We start from the raw sequence: 26,829 nt of genomic DNA, 5'->3' as shown, positions 1-26,829 counted from the left end.
TGGACCATTTGCAGGGTGGATGATGGTGTGAAATCACATGTAGCGGCTGCAATGGGGAAAATGGTGGCCCAGCGACTGCCTCTGCAGGTAGGCTGTGCAGGCAAGGGGCTACCCTAAATCTGCCGGTGCGTTGCTGTGCAGCAAAGTGTTTGAATCTCTGCAACGCCATTGCAAGGTTTTGCAATCACAGCACGGAGGAACTGGGCATGTTAGTGGGAGGAGTTGTAGTTTTTTTAATTCTCATGCCTAATTAGGCCCATAGTACTGTAAAGTATGCATTGTGAAAGTACACCATTGTTAAATAGAATAGACATAACCAGTCACCATAATCAATAGCTGATAGGGGGAAAGGGACATCACATAAAAGCAAAGTACCATAAGTATTCTGGGAAGCAACAGTAACGGAATGGCTCATATTACGTTTCATTATTACCCACCTTGCAAGATTACTGTATTTGTCTGTTTTATTTCATTTTATATAGGTGTTCTGACTGGAAGCACATGTATAATAATTATAATAAACCAAAAAGGATTGTTCTGCAACTTGATAGAAGTAGGGACTTCTCAAAAATCACAAGTGGTTAATAGGTGTGTGTGTTGACATAGTCAAATTTGGAGGGGGGGGGGGGGGTCTCCGTGGCCTGTCCCTCACCCCCTTCCTGTTGTTTAGGAAATTGCTGCATCCATGATGGGGATAATAGGATAATCCAACCCCCCTGGATCCTGCAGTGTGAGATAGGGCAGTCCTATTGCTAGGTTTCTCTCAAACCCTTCCTGTTGGCATATGGCACCCATTTAAGCACGTGCATGCAAGGCTCTCCTGTTCTGTCCTGCTTCTCAACACCTGCACCTGGATCTTCTCAGATGAAGTTGGTGTGTACTTATGGAGGGGATGGGGCTAAAATTAAACTAATTGTTGTGTCTTTAATGCCAACCTTTCTGTGAAGACCGTGATTTGATTTGATTCTAGTGCTGAAGAAACACTCACAGACTTATTTCATGCTGCAGTTATGGTTACAAATGGACAAATAAGATCTAAACAGAACTAAAACATCTTACATAATTAATAAACGTGCCCCTGTTTGAAGTGTTTTATCTCTCTTAAGTGATGCTTATTTTACTGCTTTTTTTAATCTCTTTATTTGTAAAAGTGGTGAACAAAAATGGAAGATCTTCACAAACACCAAATTATACAACACCAATAAAGAAAATAAAACAGACAAATATTGTAAGCTGTGTTGTAAAGGGGTGCCGGATGACGGCCCGACAGTCGGGACCCTGACGGCCAGCACAACGACATTGGATCCCCGAACATTCAAATGCCGACAGTCGGAATCTTGACTGACAGGCTATCGCTATCCTCTCTCGTGGGGGGCCATGACTCCCATAGAGGGATAAAAGAACCTGCAGCAAGCCACTGAGCCCACAAGGGGCTTTTTTCCCAAACCACTTGTCTTGTTTTTTTGTTTCTATAGCTAATCACATATTACATTTGGAATGCAAACAAAAGAAAAAATGTGGTGGAAGCTGGTGGGGATAGAGGGAGAGGTATAAGGAGCCTAAACCCCATTATGGGTTCTACAAAAGTATTATAGTGTACCAGGGATTTGTCTATGGTAATAAAGATACCAAGGACCCCAGGTTATCGTGAATTTTATTTATAGTGTCATGGAGCAAAGCAGTTATATATAACATTGAAACTGTGAACCATATTTATTTATTTATTTACAGTTTCTTATATAGCGCAGCAGATTCCGTTGCGCTTTACAATAGTAGACAGTGATAAGACAAACTGGAGGTAGGAGGGCCCTGCTGCAAGCTTACAATCTATAGGGATATAGGGGGGGAACATAAGGACAGGCACCAGTAATAGCAGTTACAAGTCCAGAAGGGAAGCTAGGTACTCTTTACCTAGAACGGCGCCCGCGATCAGAATCGCGGGCGTCGGGGGTAAAAAATCGCGGTAATCGCGGGCATCGCTGGTAAATCGCGGGTACATCAAAATCGGGTACCCGCGATTACCGCGATTTTCCCATAGGGAACAATGTTAAAAAGCCTGATTGACCGCGATTTTACTGTAAAATGCCTCAATGCCCGCGATTTTCCCATAGGAATCAATGTTAAATGGGCTACAGAGCCCAAATAGCCCCAATTAACCCTTAAATGTCCCCCCAATTTTTTTACGCCACCCCACGATCCACGCCAACCCGAAGCGTGGCGAGCGCAGCGAGCCCGCGAGGGGCGGCGGTACGCGTCCTCCGACCTTTTCATGCCCTACTATCCACGTCGGCGTGGAGTCGAGAATAGAATAGTGTGGCGAGCGCAGCGAGCCACCGAGGCCCGAAGCGTGGCGAGCGCAGTGAGCCCCGCGAGGGGACGCGGATACCTTCACAGTTATACGCGTCCCCTCGCGGACTTCACAGGTGTCCGTGGCGACGCGGACACCTGTGAAGCCCGCGAAGGGACGCGTTTACCTGTGAAGGTATCCGCGGCCCCTCGCGGGGCTCGCTGCGCTCGCCACGCTTCGGGCTCGGTGGCTCGCTGCGCTCGCCACACTATTCTATTCTCAACTCCACGCCGACGTGGATAGTAGGGCATGAAAAGGTCGGAGGACGCGTACCGCCGCCCCTCGCGGGCTCGCTGCGCTCGCCACGCTTCGGGTTGGCGTGGATCGTGGGGTGGCGTAAAAAAATTGGGGTGACATTTAAGGGTTAATTGAGCCTATTTGGGCTCTGTAGCCCATTTAACATTGATTCCTATGGTAAAATCGCGGGCATTGAGGCATTGAATGCAAAATCGAGATCAATCTGACTTTTTAACATTGTTCCCTATGGGAAAATCGCGGTGATCGCGGGCATCGCGTCGCGGCCGTTTATGTGCTGCCCGCGATGTCGCGATCACCGCGATGGGCGCCGTTCTAGGTAAAGAGTACCGGAAGCTATATAATACATAAGTGCCTCGGAGGGTTATGCATGTAGAACTTAAATATGATAGGCTTGCCTGAAGAGGTGAGTTTTCAGGGAACGCTTGAAAGTTTGGAGACTGGTGGAGAGTCTTAATGTGCGTGGAATGGCATTCCATAGGATGGGAGCAGCCCGATAAAAGTCCTGTAATAATGAATGGGAGCTAGTGATCCGTGCAGAAGAGAGACGCAGATCTTGTGTAGAGCGTAGTGGTCGAGATGGGAGATATTTTGTGATAAGTGCAGAGATATATGCTGGTGCAGTATGGTTAATAGCTTTATAAGCAAGTAGAAGTGTTTTATATTGAATATGGTAATATACAGGCAACCAATGGAGGGACTGGCAGAGCGGATCAGCAGACGATGAGCGTCTTGCAAGGAAGATCAGCCTAGCAGCAGCATTTAAAATTGATTGCAGTGGTGAGAGTCTGTTCTTGGGAAGACCAGTTAGGAGACTATTGCAATAATCAATGCAGGATATAATGAGTGCATGGATAAGAGATTTGGTAGTGTCTTGTGTGAGATAGGGTCATATTTTGGATATGTTTTTTAGATGCATGTAACATGATTTGGAGACAGATTGAATGTGGGGAAGAAAGGACAGTTCAGAGTCGAGGATGACCCCTAAGCAACGAGCTTGTGGGGTAGGGTAGATTATCGAGTTGTCAACAGCGATGGAGATGTTAGGATGGTAACTGTTCTTAGTTGGCGGGAATATAAGTAATTCCGTTTTGGAAATATTGAGTTTGAGTTGGCGACAAGACATCCAAGATGAGATGGCAGAGAGACAATCAGAAACTCGACCCAAAACCACTGGTGACAACTCTGGGGTTGATAGATTTGAGTATCATCAGCATACAAGTGATACTGAAATCCGAAAGAGCTGATTAGTTTGCCAAGAGAGGAGGTATAGATTGAGAAGAGCAGAGGACCTAAGACTGAACCTTGCGGAACTCCAACTGACAGAGGTAATGAAGAGGAAGTAGAGTTAGAGAAGCGAACACTGAAAGAGCGATCAGATAGGTAAGATGTGAACCAGGAAAGGGCTGTATCATTAAGACCTAGGGAGTGTAGTGTTTGTAAGAGAAGAGAGTGATCGACTGTGTCAAATGCAGCAGAAAGATCAAGAAGAATAAGTAGTGAGTAATGGCCTTTAGACTTAGCCATTACCAGATCATTCACCACTTTAGTCAGTGCTGTCTCAGTGGAGTGTTGAGAGCGAAAACCTGACTGAAGTGGGTCTAATAGGGTGTTAGAGTTAAGAAAGTTTGTGAGGTGAGAGTAGACAAGTCTCTCCAGTAGCTTGGAGAGGCATGGGAACTGAGATATACTGTAGGACGATAGTTAGAGAGAGAGTTAGGGTCAGAATTCTGTTGTTTTAGAATAGGAGTTATCACTGCATGTTTGAGCAGAGAAGGAAAAGTACCAGTAGTAAGAGAGAGATTGCAGATTTTAGTTAAGGTTGGAATAATCACAGGAGATAGATTTTTAATTACTTGCGCAGGTATAGGATCGAGAGGAGAGGTAGTAGAGTAAGAGGATAAGAAGAGTGCGGATACTTCCTTTTCATTTGTGGGCTCAAATGAAGAGAAAGTGCCAGAGGGTTCAGGTGTGGCAGAAAGAGGGTTAGAGATTGTGGAGCATACCATTTCATCTCGGATGTTATCAATCTTGTCCTTAAAGTAGGAGGCAAGTTCTTGTGCACTGGTGGTAGCCGGTGGGGGAGGAGGGGGAGGGTACAGAAGAGACTTAAAGGTGTTAAAAAGTCACTTAGGGTTGGTGGCATGAGAAGAGATGAGAGATTGGTAGTATGTTTGTTTGGCAGTGTCCAAAGCATTGCTGTAGGTGTAGTAGCTAGTTTTATATGCGAGGAAATCAGTCGTACTACGAGATTTGCGCCATTGGCGTTCTACTTTACGTGACTGATTTCGTAGTTGTCTTGTTGTTTTGGTGTGCCACGGTTGGCATCTAAGCCTACGTGGGGTGTAATGGGTAGCTGGAGCCACGTCATCAAGGGCTGTTTCAAGAGTCTGGTAGAGGTGGGAAACAGCAGAGTCAGGAGAGGTAAATGTAGAAATTAGTGAGAGCTGTTGTTGCTCATTAATGCTGGTAAAAGGAGAGCAGCAGGTTGCATCCAATATTAAAAGCTTATTAGCATTGAAAATGTGGCTACCGAGTTTAGTTGCCGGTTTTGAGATTCTTTTGAGTGGTTTGCTCCCGTCCCCTTGCGGGGCTCACCACGCTTTTGGCTCAGTGGCTCGCTGCGCTCGCCACTCTATATACAATCAACTCTATGCCCACTTGGATAGTGGGGAAATGAACAGGACCATTTTAACATTGAATCCTATGGAAAATCGCGTCCATCGCATCGCATGCGATTTGGTCGCGATGCGATCAACGTGATTTTACCGGAAAATCGCGTCCACCGCATCTGATTGTATGTCTTAAGTCAGTGATTTTCAACCTTTTTACCTTGCGGCACACTAAATAAAATTTTCAAATTCCAAGGCACACCATGTGATCCCCACAGGTCAAAACCTATTGGCCCCCACATTAAAACAATCACACTGATCCCCACAGGTAAAAAAAATAAAATACATTGGCCCTTTACATGAAAAGAAGAGACCAGTAAATAACAGTTGAACTGGTGGTGGCTGTAAATGGGTTTGGGCATCTCTAGATCTGGGGGCACACTTGAGAACAGCTCAAGGCACACTAGTGTGCCACGGCACAGTGGTTGAAAAACACTGTCTTAAGTTAAGGCATACATTCAATCGCATCGGGCGCCCAGATATTACTCAAGTACCCATTTTTGTTATTGGAGTGAACATAAATTAGAAATACTGTAGGACTTGGCTAAAATGTGGTTTCAATTGGCTATTACAATACTTACCTACTTACAAACTATCTCTTCAGCGGTAATGCTAAGCAGCATTAGCAAATATCTGTCAGGCAGGTCCTATTCCAAAGGGAATTTACAATGTAATCCAGTTCTTGCACAGTCATGTGATCATTACACTGACTGAAAAGCCATTAGAAGTCATTTATCAATATTCATTTTCTGGTTCCTTGGTGGGGATGGTTTGAAAACATTGTAATATACTGTAATTATATTAGGCAGAGCTCATAATCACATTGGATGGTCTTGTAAAGCATGTGTGCTGGCTTTCTTTAACCCTTTGAGTGCCAACGTTGCTGTGAGAGATCTTCAAAATATCTGCTACAAATGCCAGCGCCGCTGTGAGCGATGCTGGTGTTTTTAGTGGATTCTTTATGGATCTCTCAAAGCAATGTTCTGTAAGGTGAAATGTTTTTCATTTAATGGACCCTTATATGCCTTGAAGGGTCTACTTGAGTCTGTTTATTGTGTTGTATTCAGAAAGTCATAACGACATATTACAATGCATGAAATCAACAGAAATAGCGCAATGGGATCATTGAAGGTCAACATTAGGTTGTCAGAGTCGTATGGTCGACATGGGGTTTTTCACTGTTTTTTTACCCGAATGTCAACACAGTCGACATGGACACTGAAATGTAGCAATGCTCGTATGATTCGCTGTGCTCGCCATGCTTCGGGCACGGTGTCTCGCTACGCTCGGCACACTATTTTATTCTCCCGCCATGCCCTAGTGCAGGGCTGGGCAATTGCGGCCCTCCAGATGTTGATGAACTACACATCCCAGGATGCTTTGCATTAGTTTTGCTATGTGGCCATGCTGAAACTGATGCAAGGCATGCTGGGATGTGTAGTTCATCAACATCTGGAGGGCCGCAATTGCCCAGCCCTGCCCTAGTGGATAGTAGGGCATGAAATACCGCCTGTCGGCACATGTCGGCTCAAAAACCAGTGATCATGCCGACCTAATGACCCTGTCAACCTAACCCATGTCGACCTTCCTGCATTTTGACCTTCAGTCATGTCAACCTTAATGCTTGTCGGCCTAGTGGTGTCAACCTAATGCTTGTAGACCTAATGCTTGGTGACCCAGTGAACGTATCAAAAAATAGCATGGATCCTTATGACAGCACCCTTAAGGGCTCGTCCGATTAAACACACACACACACACAAACATTCAATTATACTTATGTAGATATACACTGTGTAAAATCCAAATCCAATAATACAGAAAAATCAAATAAGTAATTTTAAATAGAAGCTTCTGCAACTTGCCTTGTTCTCCCAGGCTGCTGTATGGTTTCTAGAGGCACATTCATGTGACGCAGATCTAGGAGCAATTTGCTTCAAAAATAATCTGCCTTTTGGCAAGAGGGACGTGTCATCCTATTTTTCCCAATGTGGAGGAATAACCAGTCACCGGCCCCTCTCCCAGGGCTAATAGCAGAAAGTTTGGTACTTGTTTCCTAGAACGGCCACAATCGTGAGTGATCGTGGCTCTTAATTAAGGGACACGATCCTCACGATGTGGCCGATTTTTTACAATTTTTTCCCTTTGATTGACAGAAATCGGGTCAATCGGTCGGTCGCGACCAATTAAAATCGGCCGCGATGCGACCGACCGATTGACCCGATTTTTCCATAGACTTCAATGTTAAAAAATCTTTTAACATTGAAATCGGTCGGTCTTGTGCCATTATAATGGCACAAGATGAGATGGGCTTGATTAAGTCCATCTCACATAGGGAAAAATGATAAAAAAGGTGAAATGGGCCAATATGACCCATTTCACATTTTTTATGTGCCCGCCATGACCCCACGATAGACGTCAACCCGAAGCGTGGCGAGCGCAGCGAGCCCGCGAGGGGCGGCGGTGCGCGTCCTCCGACCTTTTCATTCCCCTACTATCCACTAGGGCGTGGAGTGAGAATAGAATAGTGTGGCGAGCACAGCGAGCCACCGAGCCCGAAGCGTGGCGAGCGGACGCGTATACCTGTGAAGTTATACGCGTCCCCTCGCGGGGCTCGCTGCGCTCGCCACGCTTCGGGCTCGGTGGCTCGCTGCGCTCGCCACACTATTCTATTCTCACTCCACGCCCTAGTGGATAGTAGGGGAATGAAAAGGTCGGAGGACGCGCACCGCCGCCCCTCGCGGGCTCGCTGCGCTCGCCACGCTTCGGGTTGGCGTCTATCGTGGGGTCTAGCCCACTTAGTAACATTTGGGGGGGCAATTGAAAATAATCATGTGAAAAAAAAAAAAAATCGGGTGAAAAATCGGTCGGTCGGATCGGTCGCATCGCATGCGACCAAATCGCATGCGATGCGATCGATCCGATTTTTTATCTTACGACCACAACGATCTAAATCGTTGTGGCCGTTCTAGGAAACAAGTACCGAAAGTTTTTTCCCAGAGCAGCTGACCACCATTGTATCACTTTTATTTATAAAGGCCCCCCGACAAGTTTGCAGGGCCGGATTTAAGTAACAGGCCGCATTTCGCGGACTCCCGTGACCCCCCTCCCACGATTCGCGCCCCCCCCCCGCATTTTGTGGACCCCCACAACCCCCCTCCCGCGATTAGCCACCCCCCTCCTCCTGGTGACGCCCATAGGCACGTGCCTAGTGGGAAGTGTTTCCCTGAAAATTTGTTGTCCAGGGTCCCCGCAGAACTTAATCCGGCCCTGCTTGTGCCAACCTTTTGTCAATGTCAACCTTGTGCGTGTTGACCTTTTGGCGTCGATCTAGACATTGTCAGCCATCCAGATAACCATTTTGACAATGTAAAAAAAATTTGTTGACATTTTCCAGGTGTCAACATTAATGATTTAACCATAGCAACATCATGTTTGTCCTCCTTTTGGTATTGACATTATGAATGTGGATATCACAATTGACTTGTTGACTTGGTACTTATGTAGTATCTGGGCTGCCGATTTTTTGATTGTATGCCTTAAGTTAAGGCATACAATCAGATGCGATGCGATGCGATATCGCATCGCATACGACCATGCGATGCGATGCGATGACCCGATTTTTCCATAGGATTCAATGTTAAAATGGACTGAGTCCATTTTAACATGGAATTCAATGGGAAAAAGGGGTCCTTTTCATACCCCTACTATCCAAGTGGGCATGGAGTTGGATATAAACCTGTGGCGAGCGTAGCGAGCCACCGAGCCCGAAGCGTGGCGAGCGAAGCGAGCCCCGCGAGGGGACGGTATTCTGTGTCCCCTCGCGGGGCTCGCTACGCTCGCCACGCTTCGGGCTCGGTGGCTCGCTACGCTCGCCACAGGTTTATATCCAACTCCATGCCCACTTGGATAGTAGGGGTATGAAAAGGACCCCTTTTCCCATTGAATTCTATGTTAAAATGGACTCAGTCCATTTTAACATTGAATCCTATGGAAAAATCGGGTCCATCGCATCGCATCGCATCGCATGCGATATGGTCGGGTGCGATGCGATGGACCCGATTTCAAAATCGGCAGCCCAGTTACTACATAAGTACCGTTGACTTTATTCCATTTAAATCAGTTATCATATATTTCCTAATATAGCTTTATGCTTTTACTCTTACATGTATTCTCCTTTTGCACCATCTTGTGGTTTCCATTGGTATTATTATTTTCTAAATGTAAATTAAAAGGGGATACGGTCATTGGGTCACCAGCATGTTGGTCAACAGTCATTAGGTCGACACCATTAGAGCGACATGCATTTAGGTAGACATGAGTCTAGGTAGACAGGGTCATTAGGTCGACAGTCAAAAGGTCAACATGTTTTTTTATTTTTTTATTTTATGAGCCGGCATGTGCCGACAGGCGGGATTTCATGCCCTACCATCCACTAGGGCGTGGTGGGAGAATAAAATAGTGTGGCATGGCAGTGTCCATGTCAACTGTGTCGACATTCGGGAGACAAAAAAATGTGAAAACCCCCAATGTCGACCTTTTGACTATCGACCTACCCCCATGTCGACCTAATGACTCTGTCGACCTAACTCATGCTGACCTATTGGTGTCGATCTACTGACTGTCTACCAAAATGCTGGTGACCTAATGATCCATACCCATTAAAAGAATATCTGTAAAATTTTCACACTTCTATTATTTTATCTGTTGGATTTTGTTTCTGAATTTTGCAAATCAATTTCTACTGTGATTTTGTATAAGGAACCTTTGTATTACACCTATAATATAGTAAATAGAATAAGGATTTCAACTTTATTTCTGTTTTCAGCTCTTATACAGTTTAAGTACCTGCAATAATTAATGTTACATAATAGAGCAAACAAAACTTTGATAAATATGCTGCAATATATTTGAAGTATTTGACCCTATGGGGGAAATTTAAAGGGATGAGAGATTCAGAAAGTAAGATATTTGGTAAGAAATCTACAGTTTTTTAAAGCGGCAATCATTTACACTGCAAAATTAAACTGGTTTTGCAGAATGCTGTCTCTCCGGAAGCATTGGGGCAGGGGCCACTTCAAAATGTTTCTATGGAGACAACAAAGATGGCTACATCATAGATGTTGGGTTTGGTTTGGACAAGCCCCTCTCAAATCTAAAGGCCCCCATACACTAGTCTGATTTGGGTCGATTTGACCCGATCCATCCTGATATCCCGTGTGCATCAGATGGGATTGGGAAGTTGGACCTTTATGCAGGTCTGACCTCCGACAGAAGGGGAAAGGGGTCAGATGACAGCAGCATCTGACCCCCAAGAAAGTTGGGGGTCAGATGACAGGCTTTTCTATTTGTTGGGAACTTGAGATCTTCTGAATGAGATTTTTTGTTCCCTATAATTTATTGCATCACGTCTAAAATGAGCATCAGCCAATGGATAAATCCAATGTAGTCATATCATTAGACCTGGGGTAGCCAACCCTAGTCCTCGAGAGCTACCAACAGTGCATGTTTTGCAGGTCTCCTCACAGAATCACAAGTGAGCATTTTACAATGTGTTAATAAGTAATGAGTGCAGCTGTGCAGCAGTTAGGTTGTCTGGAAAATGTGAACTTTTGGTAGCTTTCGAGGGCTAGGGTTGGCTACCACTGCATTAGACGCTGAAAAAGCGTTCGATATGGTACCCTCTGGGGTATATGGTGCATGCTGTGCATTTCAGTGTCAAATGGATTGCTGTTTAAATTAAAAGGTGTTCCCAGCTTACCATATCGAACGCTTTTTCAGCGTTTAATGATATTACTAAATTGGATTTATCCGTTGGATGATGTTTAATCCAGTCCATGACCGTGATTACTTTTCTAATGTTGACTACTGATTGACGACCCCATATAAATCCATATAAGTTATTGGACCTGCCAGACACAGCACCACAGACAAGCGGTAACGATGGGAGTCTGCCGGCAGATACCACCTTACCTCACCCTTGGAAAAGGTATCTCGCCCATTGGGGCCACAATATACTTTGGACTTTACACGGAAATTGAAACTAAGCCCTGTAGCAACCTTTTTATCTTCATCCAATTTGTGCAACGAACTTGTGGATCCAATCCCACTGTCAGTCTAAGTTTGTGATCCCTCCCCTCCACCCACCCTCATGTATATGTATACCGGTATTAGATAGTCTACAGCGATTTTAAGCATTTATATGTGAAATATCTTATCCATGTAGTTATTCATTCATTTAATATATTGCCATTTCCAAAAAAGTATAGTACTTTTGCATGTATCTTTTTAGATTAGATTAGATACAACTTTATTGTCATTATCCTAATTTAGGACAACAAAATTTTAACCCCCTACTGGGAATTTGTATATGAGAAAACCTAAAATAATTTTTTTATCTGTGAAATAAAGTGCAGGTGCTTATTTGGTACTTGTTTAGTTTCACGGCGGCCGATATATCAGCCGATCCGATGCGATTTTTTACCTGTTCATAACCCCACTATCCACTACGCATGGAGTTGATTTTATATAGTGTGGCGAGCGCAGTAAACCGCGTCCCCTCGCGGGGGCGCGATACGCTCGCCGCGCTTCGGGCTCGGTGGCTCGCTGCGCTCACCACACTATATAAAATCAACTCCATGCGTAGTGGATAGTGGAGTTATGAACAGCTAAAAAATCGCATCGGATCGGCCAATATCGCATCCGATATATCGGCCGCCGTGAAACTAAACAAGTACCGCTTATTTTCATAAACGTTTATCTTAGTATGTTCAAGCGCAAGGAGACACCGCAAGTTGTAACCCTCTAGCTCTATTTCCTGCACAGGCATTTTGTAGTATACCTCATACACTTTGCAGCGGAACCACTTTAGTCCACAGCAGTTTCCCAACACCCTGTCCTACAATCCACTAGCCTACGCCACCTGGTGATGGCAGCCACTGCTCATGAGTCTATGTAAAGAGTGATCCCATGCAGACGGGGCCGCAATGCCGTTCACCAAGAATGAGACGGTCCAGGGTTTGGTGTTCACAATATTCAGCATCAGCCACGTGAACTGCAAGACACAGTTATTATTTGCCTAGGGAACCGGGGCACTACACGACCCATTTGCCCAAGCTTGTACAGTACAGTTGGAACTGCACCGATGTTCACAGGAATGAGGCCCACAAGCATCTCATACAGTACGTATAGTAGAGTATGCATACAGTTCACGGGAATGAGGCACACAGTCGCCGCTAGATTGGTGGAGCATTTTGTGGTGATATGTATTGCATGAATATTGTATGACGTGCATCCATGCAACACGGTGCACCTAAGCACACAAGAAAAGTGGATTGCCAAAACCTCCGCCATGGCGAGCTGGCGGAAACAATGAGTGCGGCTCCATCTATATAGGGGGCAGAATGTAATGCTGCCTGAGTTCGGCAGCAGTGCAGTATGCCGGCCGAACCAAGACTTTTTTTAAAGGGGCAATCACTTACAAGGCACAATCATACCTTGTAAGTGATTGCCCCTTTAAAAAATGTCCAAGTTCGGCTGGCATCCTGCACTGCCGCTGAACTCCGACGGCATTACATTCCGCCCTGGGGATTATTTACAAAGAGCTTCTGATAGTGTATATGTCCTATATTCCACAAAACAGCATATAACACCATTGTCCTTATAAATATTGTTCGTAAACACTGCAGTGATTTTACAACCCCATGCTTTGTAAATAAACTCCTTACCTATAATCCCAGCCCAATTGAAATACTGGAAGGTAACATGTACATTGCAAGTAAGTGTTTAGGAATGTTGATCATTTAATTTACCAATTTTAATACAAAACATCCCATTATATTGACAAAAAAGTGGTTTGCAAACCATTTTCATGAATAACATTCTTAGACACATTTTTTTAAACATAATACAGTATTTGAATTTGTAGACAAATTTTTTTTATTTTTTGCACTCCTGATTTTGCGTTTTTTCATAAACAACACATTTTTCTTTTGTAAATTAATTTATTTTATACATGTGGTTAAGATTATACAGAGTTCTGATGTGATATTCAGCGATATCATATTCTGTCATAATGAAAAGATATGTTTTGGATTGTTTGTTATCACTGAACTTTTAAAATGTATTTCTTATTATTACTTTATTTACCACTTTATTTACCACTTAAGGCCTATATACACTATGAGATTTTACCCGATTCCAATCAATTAAATTAGGATGAAATCGGACCAAATTGCATGTATGTGACAACCAATCTGATGTACAGTCCCATGCGCATTGGATTGGAGTTAAAGGTCGGACCTGCGGCCCACCAATCCGGCCTCGGACTGAATCCCCCTCCTGGTGTCAGGGAACAGGATTGCATGCGATACGTCACATGCAGAAGGACCACATGCGATCCTGGCTCAAGGGGGATTGGATGGCCATACACAGCTGTGACTTCTCGCAGTAGTGTATGGCAACCTATATCGTCTGGTAACATATTTCTTGACATCTTCAAAGTAAACGATGACTGTTAGATGCAATAAGTCAATGAGATGTAAGAGTTTTTAATAGTAACAGATGAAAGTTATCTGCTCTGAACTCCTTACATCTTCACCAAAATGGCAGCTATGGGGATGAGGAAGTCCTCAATGTAGAATCATATTTCAAACTAGTTCTGATTAAAACTGATTCTAAACGGATTCTAAAGTGAGAGTGGCTCTTTCAAAAGTTTCTACTAACTTTCCAGAGTTGGGCATATTTGAATGCTATGGTAGTTTTATATAAAAGGAAATTTCCTTTTTCTGATTGTTTATATTGTGAATATATAAAAGTATTACGTTTATTCTTTACTGCATTATTGTCATTTTTATCTAATATCTTATTGATTATTTTTAATAAAATAAAAAATTATTTTTGGTAGTTCCAATTGTGTGGCGCTCTCTTACATGTACACATATATATACACTTAATAATAATTATCATCAGTAAAATCTATTGTGTATATTGAATTTTTAGTTATGATCAAACATTAACCTCTAAATGACAGAATATGTTATTTTTTGAGTCCAGGGATGAGGAAGAGGTTTCTCCATTCAAGGATTAGAAAATAGATCCAATAGTATAGTAGGTTCTTTATGGCATTTAACAGGAAAATCTTCTTTTTGTGTGCTAAATTGCAACTGTATATTAAATGTGTCACTCATTATTTAGAGTTAGGATTGGAAAGGTTAGCTAGTGACAGAATGGAACAGTATGCCAACAAAACAGAGGTGTAAATATGCTAAATGTTGACATTGCAACCATGTTGTGACTCTCTTTTCCACATAACGGATATCGGTACCTATGTACTAACTGGGCTGCCGATTTTGACCAAATCGCATGCGATGCGATGGACCCGATTTTTCCATAGGATTCAATGTTAAAATGGACTGAGTCCATTTTAACATGGAATTCAATGGGAAAAGGGGTCCTTTTCATACCCCTACTATCCAAGTGGGCATGGAGTTGGATATAAACCTGTGGCGAGCGTTGCGAGCCACTGAGCCTGAAGCGTGGCGAGCGGACACAGAATACCGTCCCCTCGCGGGGCTCGCTTCGCTCGCCACGCTTCAGGCTCGGTGGCTCGCTACGCTCGCCACAGCTTTATATCCAACTCCATGCCCACTTGGATAGTAGGGGTATGAAAAGGACCCCTTTTTCCTATTGAATTCCATGTTAAAATGGACTCAGTCCATTTTAACATTGAATCCTAAGGAAAAATCGGGTCATCGCATCGCATCTGATTGTATGCCTTAAGTTAAGGCATACAATCAAAAAATCGGCAGCCCAGATAATACATAAGTACCCGGATATCTAACATATATAATGAACCACTATTTTGTTATTTAATAAATAAATTTCTATACTGTATTTTAAAATGGAATAGTTATATTGAGCTTATTATATACTGACACACCCACACACAAAAGCTGCAGATTCCAGTGGCACTCTCCTAGGAATAGTGTAGATTCTGGTGACCTCCAATATACAGACGAAATATACTGTATTGGACGGATACAAACACTGTACAGTGGCAGAACTTTAAAAAATGGAAATAAATTAAAACCTCCCAAAATATTTGCACCAAGTTGGTCATATACTGTACTAGGTGTTAGCTGAAAAATGTAGTAATATTCCTAAATGTGTTATAATCCCAAAACTAGACTTTATTTTGACGACGTACCATTATATATTACAGACGCTATACTTCCCTTTTTTCGTTTATATAATCATGACGTAATATTATAGCACCAAAAAAAAACATTTACAGTACATATGTGTGAATTGACAAACTGGACATATATGTGCAACATTTGGAGTCTACAGGGTTTCAGCACAGTTTGGTTTTAGCCTATATGCCACATACATACCTTCATAATACCATTGGCATTCCAATATATTGAATACATTATACAGAAACATAGAATTTGAAACTTAGAATTTGACGGCAGATAAGAACCACATGGCCCATCTAGTCTGCCCCTTTTTTAAACATGTTACCTGAAACCATATTTGATCCTTATTTGTTTGCAAGGATATAAATATTCCTATCCCAAGCATGTTTAAATTGCTCTACTGTATTTGCCTCTACCACCTCTGATGGGTGGCTATTCCACTTATCCACTACATTTTCAATGAAGTGATTATTCCTCAAATATCCCCTGATTCTTACCCCCTCTAGTATTAGTGCATGTCCTCATGCTCTGTTGCTCCTCTTTCTGTGAAGAGTCCAATACTATTGTGAATATCAGTTAATGCGTGGCTACTGTTTTTTTTTTTTTGGGGGGGGGGGTGTTCTTCATTCTTGGTGCAAATATAGTTAGACAAATCTGCTTCATTAAGGCAACAGATATCTCCCCTACACCCCCATAGAAATATCTAATTCTCTGAATGTAGAGCTGTACTACTATACATGCATTAAAGTCTGCAGGACACATATGGTTCCTATAGGTGGGGAGATACAGGGACAACAAAGTCTGCCTCCAATTATGCACGGGAGGGAGAATCCAGATGTGTGTTTCCATTCTGAGCATCCCATCACAGCCTTACACCCAATAAGTCTAGTATAATGCCGTGGAGGACACTTCCAGTTGTGTATTTCCATTCTGAGCTTCCAAAGCCTAACACCCAATATGTTCAATGTTATGGGTTGGAGGACGCATCCATATGTGTATTTCCAGTCTGAGATTCCAAAGCCACACACCCAATAAGTCTAGTAGTATGACGTGGAGGACGCATCCAGTTGTGTATTTCCATTCTGAGCTTCCAAAGCCTTACAACCAATCTGTCCAATGTTATGGGCTGGAGAACACATCCAGGGGTGTATTTCCATCCTGAGCATTCACAGCCTTACACCCAATAGGCATTATTCTGGTTTACTTGCAAAAGCAAACTCCTTCTTTAATGGACAAAGCCATGTGCACTGCAGGTGGGGCAGATGTAACATGTTTAGAGAGAGTTAGATTTGGGTGGGGTTTGTACTTCAAACTGATATCTATACTGCAAAATAAAGCAGTTAGTATTGTTTTGTTCATTAAAGAAGGAGTTTGCTTTTGCGAGTAAACCATAATCAGGCCCAGTAAGTCTAGTATTATGCCATGGAGAACGCATCCAGTTGTGTATTTCCATTCTGAGATACCAAAGCCTTACACCCAATATGTCCAATATTAAGGGCTGGAGGACACATCCAGATGTGTATTTCCATTCTGAGCTTCCAAAGCCTAACACCCAATATGTTCAATGTTATGGGTTGGAGGACGCATCCATATGTGTATTTCCATTCTGAGATACCAAAGCCTTACACCCAATATGTCCAATATTAAGGGCTGGAGGACACAACCAGATATGTACAGTATTTCCATTCTGAGCTTCCAAAGCCTAACACCCAATATGTTCAATGTTATGGGTTGGAGGACGCATCCATATGTGTATTTCCATTCTGAGCATCCACAGCCTTAGAACTAATGTGCTCATTGATATCAGAACTATCTGATAGTTTGGCCCTAAATGCGTCCCTATTGCTTGGATCTTTTGATGGTATACAGAAGTAGCAGATGAACTTGAAGCATGACAGCAACCCTTGTGAGATGCTTGAGGAAAATAATTTCTTGCAAGGATGGCAGAATTGATAGAAGATGAGCATGAACAGAACCGCCATACAGTAGACAATCAGCAACTGCAGCACTAGTAGTGGGGCACATACATACATGTACACATCTGTTCTGTATGTGTACCACAGCAGCAACAGGACAGCATTTTCAATAAATCTCAACATATAGTACACAGCCATACGGTACCAGTTTTGAGACTTGTTGATTAAGTCTGAGTCATTGAGCTTGAGTTGTACAGCAGACCAACAGAAAATGTTGATGCCTGCATATAGAAAGGTAAGGAAGCAGAGCACCATGGTGGTGCCAACTCTTGTCAATGCCTTCTCAATGTTTTCAGGAAAGGGAGACTTACTCTGCCAGAAAAGAATCCAGGGGTAAAAGAAGAACACAATGAAGTTCAACAGCACCACCGGCAGAGTCCATATTTGAAGGACGGAGCTGAAAAGGACCAGTACAGTAACTCTGGTGGCAATCTCGAAGCTCCGCCATAAGAATATGCAGACATAGGCAGCAGGTCTAACACTTATATCGTAGTCATCATACTTGATCTTTATGGCCAGGATGTTGCACCGTAAAGCCCCATACACAATGGACAGCAAGGAAATGCTCATAAAGATGCCTGAAATGATGAGATAATTTAAAAGTTTAAATTACTTATGTATATATTAAACAGCACATTCTCATTTACTTAGTAGTAGTCTCAAGGCCAGACTGGGACTAATATATAATACAAAGGAGAACAGCAAGATATGAGTATACAGTATTATATGCCCAAAACCCAAATGTATTGTGTTCTTAACAAAACCTAATAGTGATCACTTATTTTGAGCAACCCTTTAAAAAAAAAAAATATTGGGAACCAAGATCAAACCAATGTCAAGCACCCTGGTATTATTTGGAAAATGATGATTTGCCAGTATTTGCCTGTTATTTACTTTGCTTACAAATAACCAAGCTGAAGCCAAAATTTACTTTGATGTGACACTCACAGTGACAGCACTATCAATCAAATGCCACCCAGAAAACATTTGTATAATAAATGTTTTTGTTTTGTCAACAGAGTAGAGTTAGGCTGCGGGAGTGGAAGTTAGGGTTAGGCACTAGAAGGACGTATAGGTTTAGGATATGGGGAGGAGGTTAGGCAATAGAAGGAGGTTAAAGATTAGGCTACAGGAGTGGAGATGATGGTTAGGGTACTGGGGAGTGGGATAGGACTAAGCTATTGCAGTGAGGGTGGGATTGGATATTTGGGAGAGGGTTAGGGCCTAGCGATATCCTCACTGATGAAAGTGTTACATCATGAGCTATGAGACATGAAGACACCACAGACTGACCCGGAATGGGGGGAGTCCAGGGATGATTTGTCAACCTTCTAATCATAGTGACATTTTATCTGTGTTGACATAATGAAAGTAGATGTTGACATGCTGCATGTGGACATTATGAATATGTAACAGACTATACCTCAACTACTGTGCACTCACCATGGCTGTGATGGGTCCATTTTTAAGTAAAAAAAAAATACTGTCTGAAAATACTGTCATCTACTGTTAGCTATGGAAGTACTATTAACGGGGATAGAGAATGTGGGATACGGTCGTATTATCGACCACACTTAGGTCAACACCGTTGGGTCGACAGGCAACTAGGTCGACAGGGTTCTAGGTCGACATGGATGAAGGTCGACATGTGTCTAGGTCGACATGGGACAAGGTCGACATGGTTTTAGGTTGACAAATGCGTTAGGTTGACATAGGTTAGGTCATCAGGTTGCGAGGTCGACATGGTTTTTTTACTGTTTTTTCAGCCGATATGTGCCGACAGGCGGTATTTCATGCCCTACCATCCACTATGGCATGGTGGGAGATTAAAATGTTGCCAGAAGCATCGCAAACGATGCGAGGGGCTGCGTTTGACTTTCAACTGTGTCCATGTCGACGGTGTCGGCATTCAGGTAAAAACACAGTGAAAAACCCCATGTCGACCTCGCGACCTGTCAACCTAACCCATGTCGACCAAACGCATTTGTCGACCTAAACCCATGTCGACCTAGACACCTGTCGACCTTTATCCATGTTGACCTAGAACTCTGTCAACCTTGCTGCCTGTCGACTCAATGGTGTCGACCTAATGATTGTCGACCTAAGTGTGGTCCATAATACGATCCATGCCTGAGAATGTGTGTAATATGCTTAGGGTAAATCTTCATTTGCTATGAGCTTTTACTAACACACATTTACTTACACAATGACACTGGCACATTTTGCTGCAATACAGATATGTATAGCTGAAGGGTAAGTTGAGGTGCTGAGCCAAGGAAAGCTTGGATTACAGAGGCCCGACTGAATGCAGATCTGTGAATAAAGAGTTTTCTTTCCACTTGTCCCACTTCCTTCTCAACTTCATCACTGCAACCTCCTTTGGGCAACTGCCTCTTCCTGGTGATGCTGACATACGGTTCTTCCACTTTACCAGCATTGAAGTAAATGAAAAGGACCTCAATACATCTGCAGAAATAAAAATCCGAGGACATGTAAGCATGCATATATTTGCCAATTATTCAAACATACAGAGAAAAAAGCCATACATATAGTGATGTTCTGAGTTTTTCTAAGCGCCTTGAGTCCTGTATTCTGTATTGTATTTCCACACACTGCATAGGCAGGACTGTTTTTATTAAATATATAACAAATGTGCAGTATACAATTAACAGTAAATAAAAAAAAAAAAAAAACAAGAGTAATCAGAATGACTCCATAAGTACAATAAATATAAAGTGCAACACATGCATTTCTAGTCAGCGTGTGGGAAAGTGTAAGCAGTACTCTTAAACAGTATAAACATACATTTTTTTTATTTAATATCAATAGATTGGGGCATACCCATTGGTCAATTAAAGCCCCATTTCTAAGTGATCTGACTAGATAGGGGCATGGGCACTTTATGCCACGCACTGTAATTAATGTTGCACATTATACCACACGCCGTAATGCCCATTACACATTATGTCCCACACCATAATGCCCACTTTACATTATGCCCACATCATAATGCCCATTACTTATTATACCACATGCCATAATGCCCATTACATATTATGTCGCACACCGTAATGCCTATTATATCATATAAGTGCATTTACCTACATGCTAGTTGCCAGGAGCTGCGTGCTCGATGCCAGGAGTTTTGTTTTCTTTTGGCACAGTGGGTTTCATGCTTGTTGCAATGGGAGGATTACATGCTTGTTTCCATGGGGGGGGGTTCCATGCTTGTTTCCATGGGGTGAGTACACGCTCATTGCCCAGGGGATGGGAAGGGTTTACATGCTTGTTGCCCTAGGGAGATTACATGCTCATTGCCCAGGGGGCTCCCTCCAACCATGCCGGCTCATGCCCCTCTCCCCGCACAGCAGCACTGTCATGTGCAGGTCTTACTGGCAGTGACTCCCGGGGCCCCAACCCCAGGATGCCCAGTGCTGCATGTTTCCCTCACCCCTCCGGCATCTGTTGGCCATTTCAAATATGGCACAGATTCGTGAGCCAATCGGAGCTTATGGCCAGGCATCTAATCACTGTGCCTGCTTTTATGCAAGCTCTGATTGACTCAGGAGCTGCCCTGTATTTGAAATGCTGCTGGAGGGGTGGGGGAAGCCTGTGAATCTGCTCTACGCTCTCCTTCACCTCTCAGTGGCAGCAGCCGCCGGAGGGGTGGGAGAAGCACAGCAGGGGATGCGGGGTGGTACGGCGTACCAGCAAAATATTTCTTAATGGTACACCATACCACTTACCCCTTAATTGCACCTCTGTGTACGGGGCAGAAGAAAGGACTTTTCCTTGTTAGATATAAAAGGTAACCAATATCTGCAAAATACACTTCATAGTACATCACATCATATCTACATTAGACAGCAGGGCTACACACTGACATCACAGCTACATTACACAGCAGGGCTACACACTGACATCACAGTTACATTACACAGCAGGGCTACACACTGACATCACAGTTACATTACACAGCAGGGCTACACACTGACATCACAGCTACATTACACAGCAGGGCTACACACTGACATCACAGCTACATTGCACAGCAGGGCTACACACTGACATCACAGCTACATTGCACAGCAGGGCTGCACACTGACATCACAGTTACATTACACAGCAGGGCTACACACTGACATCACAGCTACATTACACAGCAGGGCTACACACTGACATCACAGCTACATTGCACAGCAGGGCTACACACTGACCTCACAGTTACATTACACAGCAGGGCTACACACTGACATCACAGCTACATTACACAGCAGGGCTACACACTGACATCACAGCTACATTACACAGCAGGGCTACAAACTGACATCACAGTTACATTACACAGCAGGGCTACACACTGACATCACAGCTACATTACACAGCAGGGCTACACACTGACATCACAGCTACATTACACAGCAGGGCTACACACTGACCTCACAGTTACATTTCACAGCAGGGCTACACACTGACATCACAGCTACATTACACAGCAGGGCTACACACTGACATCACAGCTACATTACATAGCAGGGCTACACACTGACATCACAGTTACATTACACAGCAGGGCTACACACTGACATCACAGCTACATTACACAGCAGGGCTACACACTGACATCACAGCTACATTACACAGCAGGGCTACACACTGACATCACAGCTACATTACACAGCAGGGCTACACACTGTCCCCACAGTTACATTACACAGCAGGGCTACACACTGACATCACAGCTACATTACACAGCAGGGCTACACACTGACATCACAGCTACATTACACAGCAGGGCTACACACTGACATCACAGCTACATTACACAGCAGGGATATCCTTAAACAGAAGTAAGGATTCCTAATACAGTATTAAGATGTTCTCCATCAGCCACAAGAAGCAGCCTGGTGCTTACCCCTTGCACTTGGTTAGAGTCCTGAAACTGTCATCAATGACCAGCAACTCCTCAAACTCTGCACAATGTCGTGGATCATGATAGCAACAAGGCTTATACAGCACATGATGTGCAGGCAGAGGCATAAGTTCATCACAGTCACCCGGAGGCAAATTTGGTGCTCTCCCCTTAGAAAAGTGTGACAATGGGTCACGGTGGTGGATCAGAGTCAGACTGACAAGATTCAGACGTCTGTATCATAAATCGGTAATTATTGGTGGGTCTCATCTTATAGTCCAGCAGCAGCGGTGGGTGCACTGATGCTTTCTGCAGCGCAGACAGAAGCCGTCCTTTCCCCTATTGCAGGTGTTAGCAGGGCTCCTGGGACAGTTCCTAATACTGTAACTGTGCAGAAGTAGAGGATGTCCATCAAAGCTCCAGTGGAAGAGTGACAGTCACACTTGGTTGGATCCCACTGTGAAACAGCAGGTGCCCCTTTAGGGCTTGGAGCCCAGAAGCAGTAATCTCCATTGCCTCTAGGAGTTTTAGAGATAGGCTCTGAAACTCCCCCACAAACTCTGCTTTCTCAGTCTTACATCCCCCCATGCCCTCAAATGGCATGCCAACAGTCTATCAGCACTGATATTCGAGCACTGAGTTTTGTGTGCTTAAGATACACTGCACCACATAACACAACATATACGAGTCAAGATAAACAGATGGTATCCATTTACTCGCAGTAAAATATTGGGTTTGATTTCTTCCCAATGTTTCACTGATATTTTTTTTTCAGGCAATTAGGTCACCTGAGAAAAAAATAAATTTTCTTATGAAAACACACGGGTTCAGTGAAAGCTGTGAATTTTTTGCGGCTGCAGTTTTGTTGCTCAAAAATGGAGGGAGGGAGGTGAAACAAAATCCCTGATAAACCAGTGCTAGCTTATCAGGGTTAATTGGATAACCCCCAATACAATTATTGCAATTAATTTGGACACTTTAGTCCTTCAAACCGTACTTTAACTTATGTCTGTTTAGACAAGCTGGTGAAAACACAATTCCTCCGTGACACTAGTAAGCGGTGGGACATGGGTTTAATCCACATGGAGTTTTTACATTTTACATTTCTATAAAGATTAAGGAGGGCCTTTTTTTATCAATTAATATGTGTGTTTGTGTGTGTATGGAGGGGGGGGGGGGGGGTATTTATGAATATCTGACAAATTTTCAAGTGATAATTGTATTTTTCCTTCATGTCTTGTATCCTGTGTCTATTACAATACAAATATATTCCACAAAAATATATATTTGGTGTATTTCCTGGGGTATCTGCAAATATAAAATTTCCCCAAATGTAGTGCTGAATACGATACTGATTTCCATTTAATCTTGCAAAAAAAGTTTACTATGAGTGCAGCTTTATTGTCATTCCGGGGCTGGGGCCCCAGGTAACTACAGCTGTCTCCTAATACATCTAGCTTATATGCCACACAGTAGGGGAGATGTATGATGCATCGTTATGAGGGAGTAGTGGTATCAGCGCACAACACCGCTTCTCCCCCATGTATGCTAGGGCGATATTCGGTAAATGACAAGGACAAACCTGTTGACTAACAGGAAGCCGGCCTTAGGGGTGAACTTCTGGCATTTTCAGGAAGTGTCTAAAAAAACCGCAGACGTCTGCGACGGCCTCGGTCAGCCTGTCTCTGTTGTTGAGTTGTGGAAGGGTCAGAGTTACTCACATTTGTACAGACTGGAAAAATCATTTGATGGTTCATAAAATGGGCATGGATTTGTGGGCGGATAGCGATCTGCGATACATTAGCAATTAATTTTCAAATTTACCCGGGGCGGGTTTTCTTTCTGTCTGGTCGGCAGCTATTGCCTCATAATCATCTGCAACTTTATAAGTTAGCGATCAACTCTGAGACTGGTCCTGGTGTGGTCTTCCTGCGGTTCGGAATTCCGATTTTAACGACAAATTTAGTTTTGGTACTTGTGAGTTATCCGGGCTGCCGATTTCTAAATCGGGTCGGATCGGGCACATCGCATCGCATCGCATGCGACCATCGGATGCGATGCGATGCGATGACCTGATTTTTCCATAGGAATCAATGTTAAAATGGACTGAGTCCATTTTAACATGGAATTCAATGGGAAAAAGGGGTCCTTTTCATACCCCTACTATCCAAGTGGGCATGGAGTTGGATATAAACCTGTGGCGAGCGTAGCGAGCCACCGAGCCCGAAGCGTGGCGAGCGTAGCGAGCCCCGCAAGGGGACACAGAATACCGTCCCCTCGCGGGGCTCGCTTCGCTCGCCACGCTTCGGGCTCGGTGGCTCGCTACGCTCGCCACAGGTTTATATCCAACTCCATGCCCACTTGGATAGTAGGGGTATGAAAAGGACCCCTTTTTCCCATTGAATTCCATGTTAAAATGGACTCAGTCCATTTTAACATTGATTCCTATGGAAAAATCGGGTCATCGCATCCGATGATCGCATGCGATGCGATGCGATGCGATATCGCATCGCATCGCATCTGATTGTATGCCTTAACTTAAGGCATACAATCAAAAAATCGGCAGCCCAGATAACTCACAAGTACCTTAGTTTTTTGTATCGCAAAATTTACATGTTTTTAACTGCTTTTATAGCAGACTAATTTATCAGGAACAGTGCGCATATACTTCAACAGGGTCGTAACTAGGGGGGGGGGGCTAGGGAGTCATGCGACCCGGGCACCGGACTAGGAAGCATTTGGGCACCAGCTGCTAACCTCCGACTGCCAGCTGCCCAAGGTACCAGTCGGGTGCGGCGGAACTTGCCATTCTCTTCCCTCTGTCACGCCGTGCGTGGGAGGGGGAAGAGCCGGCGGGCGGAGGTGCAGAGAGGAGAGGGTCAGGGAGCGGATGCCACGATGTGTATACTGAAAGGTGCATCGTGCACTGCCACTGCCATGCAGAAACCAGCTAGGCTGCTGCCACAGCCAGTGAGTGTGATAATTGAGTGCTACTGGTCCTTATATAATTAATATAATTATTATGGTGCCTTGTGTTAATATATAGACTGCATATGCTAATAGACGGAAACTGACTTTATTGTGGTGACGTTTATTTGTGTGGGGGGGGGCATCAAATTACTGCCTTGACCCGGGCACCAGGAATCCTAGTTTCAGCCCTGACCTCAGGTGCAGCTAAGAGTAACAATGTAATCGGGTATGACCCAGACAAAACCTTCAGTCCGGGTGTCCCGTCCCGAGGGTGTCCTGTCCGGGGGCTTCACATGACAGCTGTCACCAGGGAGAGGAGGAGGAGAATAAAGCCTCCCTGTATGGTTCGGGCAAGTAGCAAAAAACAGAATGGTCTGGACCACACGGGGAGGCTGTAATCTCCCCTTCCCCATGTCCCTGGTGAAAGCTATCACAGGCATCCCCCCGGACAAGACACCCCCCCGCACCGGACACTACAAGCTCTGGACTGCAGATTTTGATGTCCAGCGGTTCCGGATCTTGTCTGGTTTTTACATAGTCCCATGTAATCGAATGACATCCAATTAGCATTCACAAGGCATAGGAGAAAAGTACATGACAAAGCTACTTACAAGCACTCAAGAGGTGACCATATAGAGGAAAACACAGTTGGTGACACTTCACACAACAATAATTAAATTGATACGTCTTTTTTATTGAACTGATGATCCACAGATGATTATCCCCAAAAGATCCCGTGCCACATGGATCTGTAAACAAAGTCTCCTGTCTCATCACACATATACACGCACATACAGTATACACACATACATACAAACAAACACATAAACACAAAAATACTACACACACTAGTGCGTGGTAAAATACTTTAGTCAACCTTATAGAAATATTATAAGAACATTACCCACTTGCCCCATCCTCACCTGACTATGGGTCCCAGCTGCAGTAGGTGCAGCAGCAGCACCAGTGGTCTGTCCCTGCTCAGGTCCCTGTGGATGAAGATGAGGCTGATCTGCACTAGAACACAGGGTAGGAGGCAGAAGAGGAGAGTCAGGGACTGCCAAATCTTGTCCCCAGCCGAGCTGTATGTGCTGCTTATATATAGGGCGGTTATTGTTTCTGCCACAAACAAGGAGACTGACACCAGGACCGAGCCTGGGAATTTCATGCTGACTAATGAGAACAACACCGGCTGGCCTGAATCACTGAGCTGCTGTATCACCAAGCTGCTGACGGGAGAAACATGCTGCACTGCTTACCCACCCATCCCTGCCGCCCTCCCCCACCATCCATCCAACATCTTTGTCCCCTCAGACTCACACTGGCTGGCTGCAGTGATGCTGCTGCTGCTGCTGCTGGTACTGCTGCTGGCTGTTTTGATTGTGACAAGTGAAAGAGATAGTGGAGAATACCCTCAGCTATACATCATTATACTGGTCACTCGTACTTGTCCACTTCTGATAAATTATATCAGGAAGATTGTGACAGTAGTACCATAGTC

The 26,829-nt window shown here is 44.0% G+C and overlaps 1 protein-coding gene across 2 annotated transcripts; it reads right to left on the bottom strand.

Moving 5' to 3' along the window:
* Positions 1 to 16,087: 16,087 nt before the first annotated feature.
* Positions 16,088 to 26,619, bottom strand: XK (X-linked Kx blood group antigen, Kell and VPS13A binding protein). Of its 2 annotated transcripts, none has more exons than XM_083174359.1 (3): positions 26,252 to 26,619; positions 19,650 to 19,912; positions 16,088 to 18,024 (listed from the first exon to the last, which is right to left on the bottom strand). In XM_083174359.1, the coding sequence occupies exons 1-3, from the start codon at positions 26,494 to 26,496 to the stop codon at positions 17,195 to 17,197; spliced, it is 1,338 nt and encodes a 445-aa protein (XP_083030485.1). In that variant the 5' UTR covers positions 26,497 to 26,619; the 3' UTR covers positions 16,088 to 17,194. The 2 variants fall into 2 exon arrangements, with proteins under 2 accessions (XP_083030485.1, XP_083030486.1); XM_083174360.1 differs by lacking the exon at positions 26,252 to 26,619 and adding an exon at positions 22,362 to 24,320.
* Positions 26,620 to 26,829: the final 210 nt, after the last annotated feature.

Source organism: Crinia signifera, chromosome 2 (assembly GCF_055691185.1).
Source record: "Crinia signifera chromosome 2, ASM5569118v1, whole genome shotgun sequence".
Taxonomy (NCBI): Eukaryota; Metazoa; Chordata; class Amphibia; order Anura; family Myobatrachidae; genus Crinia; species Crinia signifera.
This window is presented reverse-complemented; position numbering and strand designations above follow the sequence as displayed.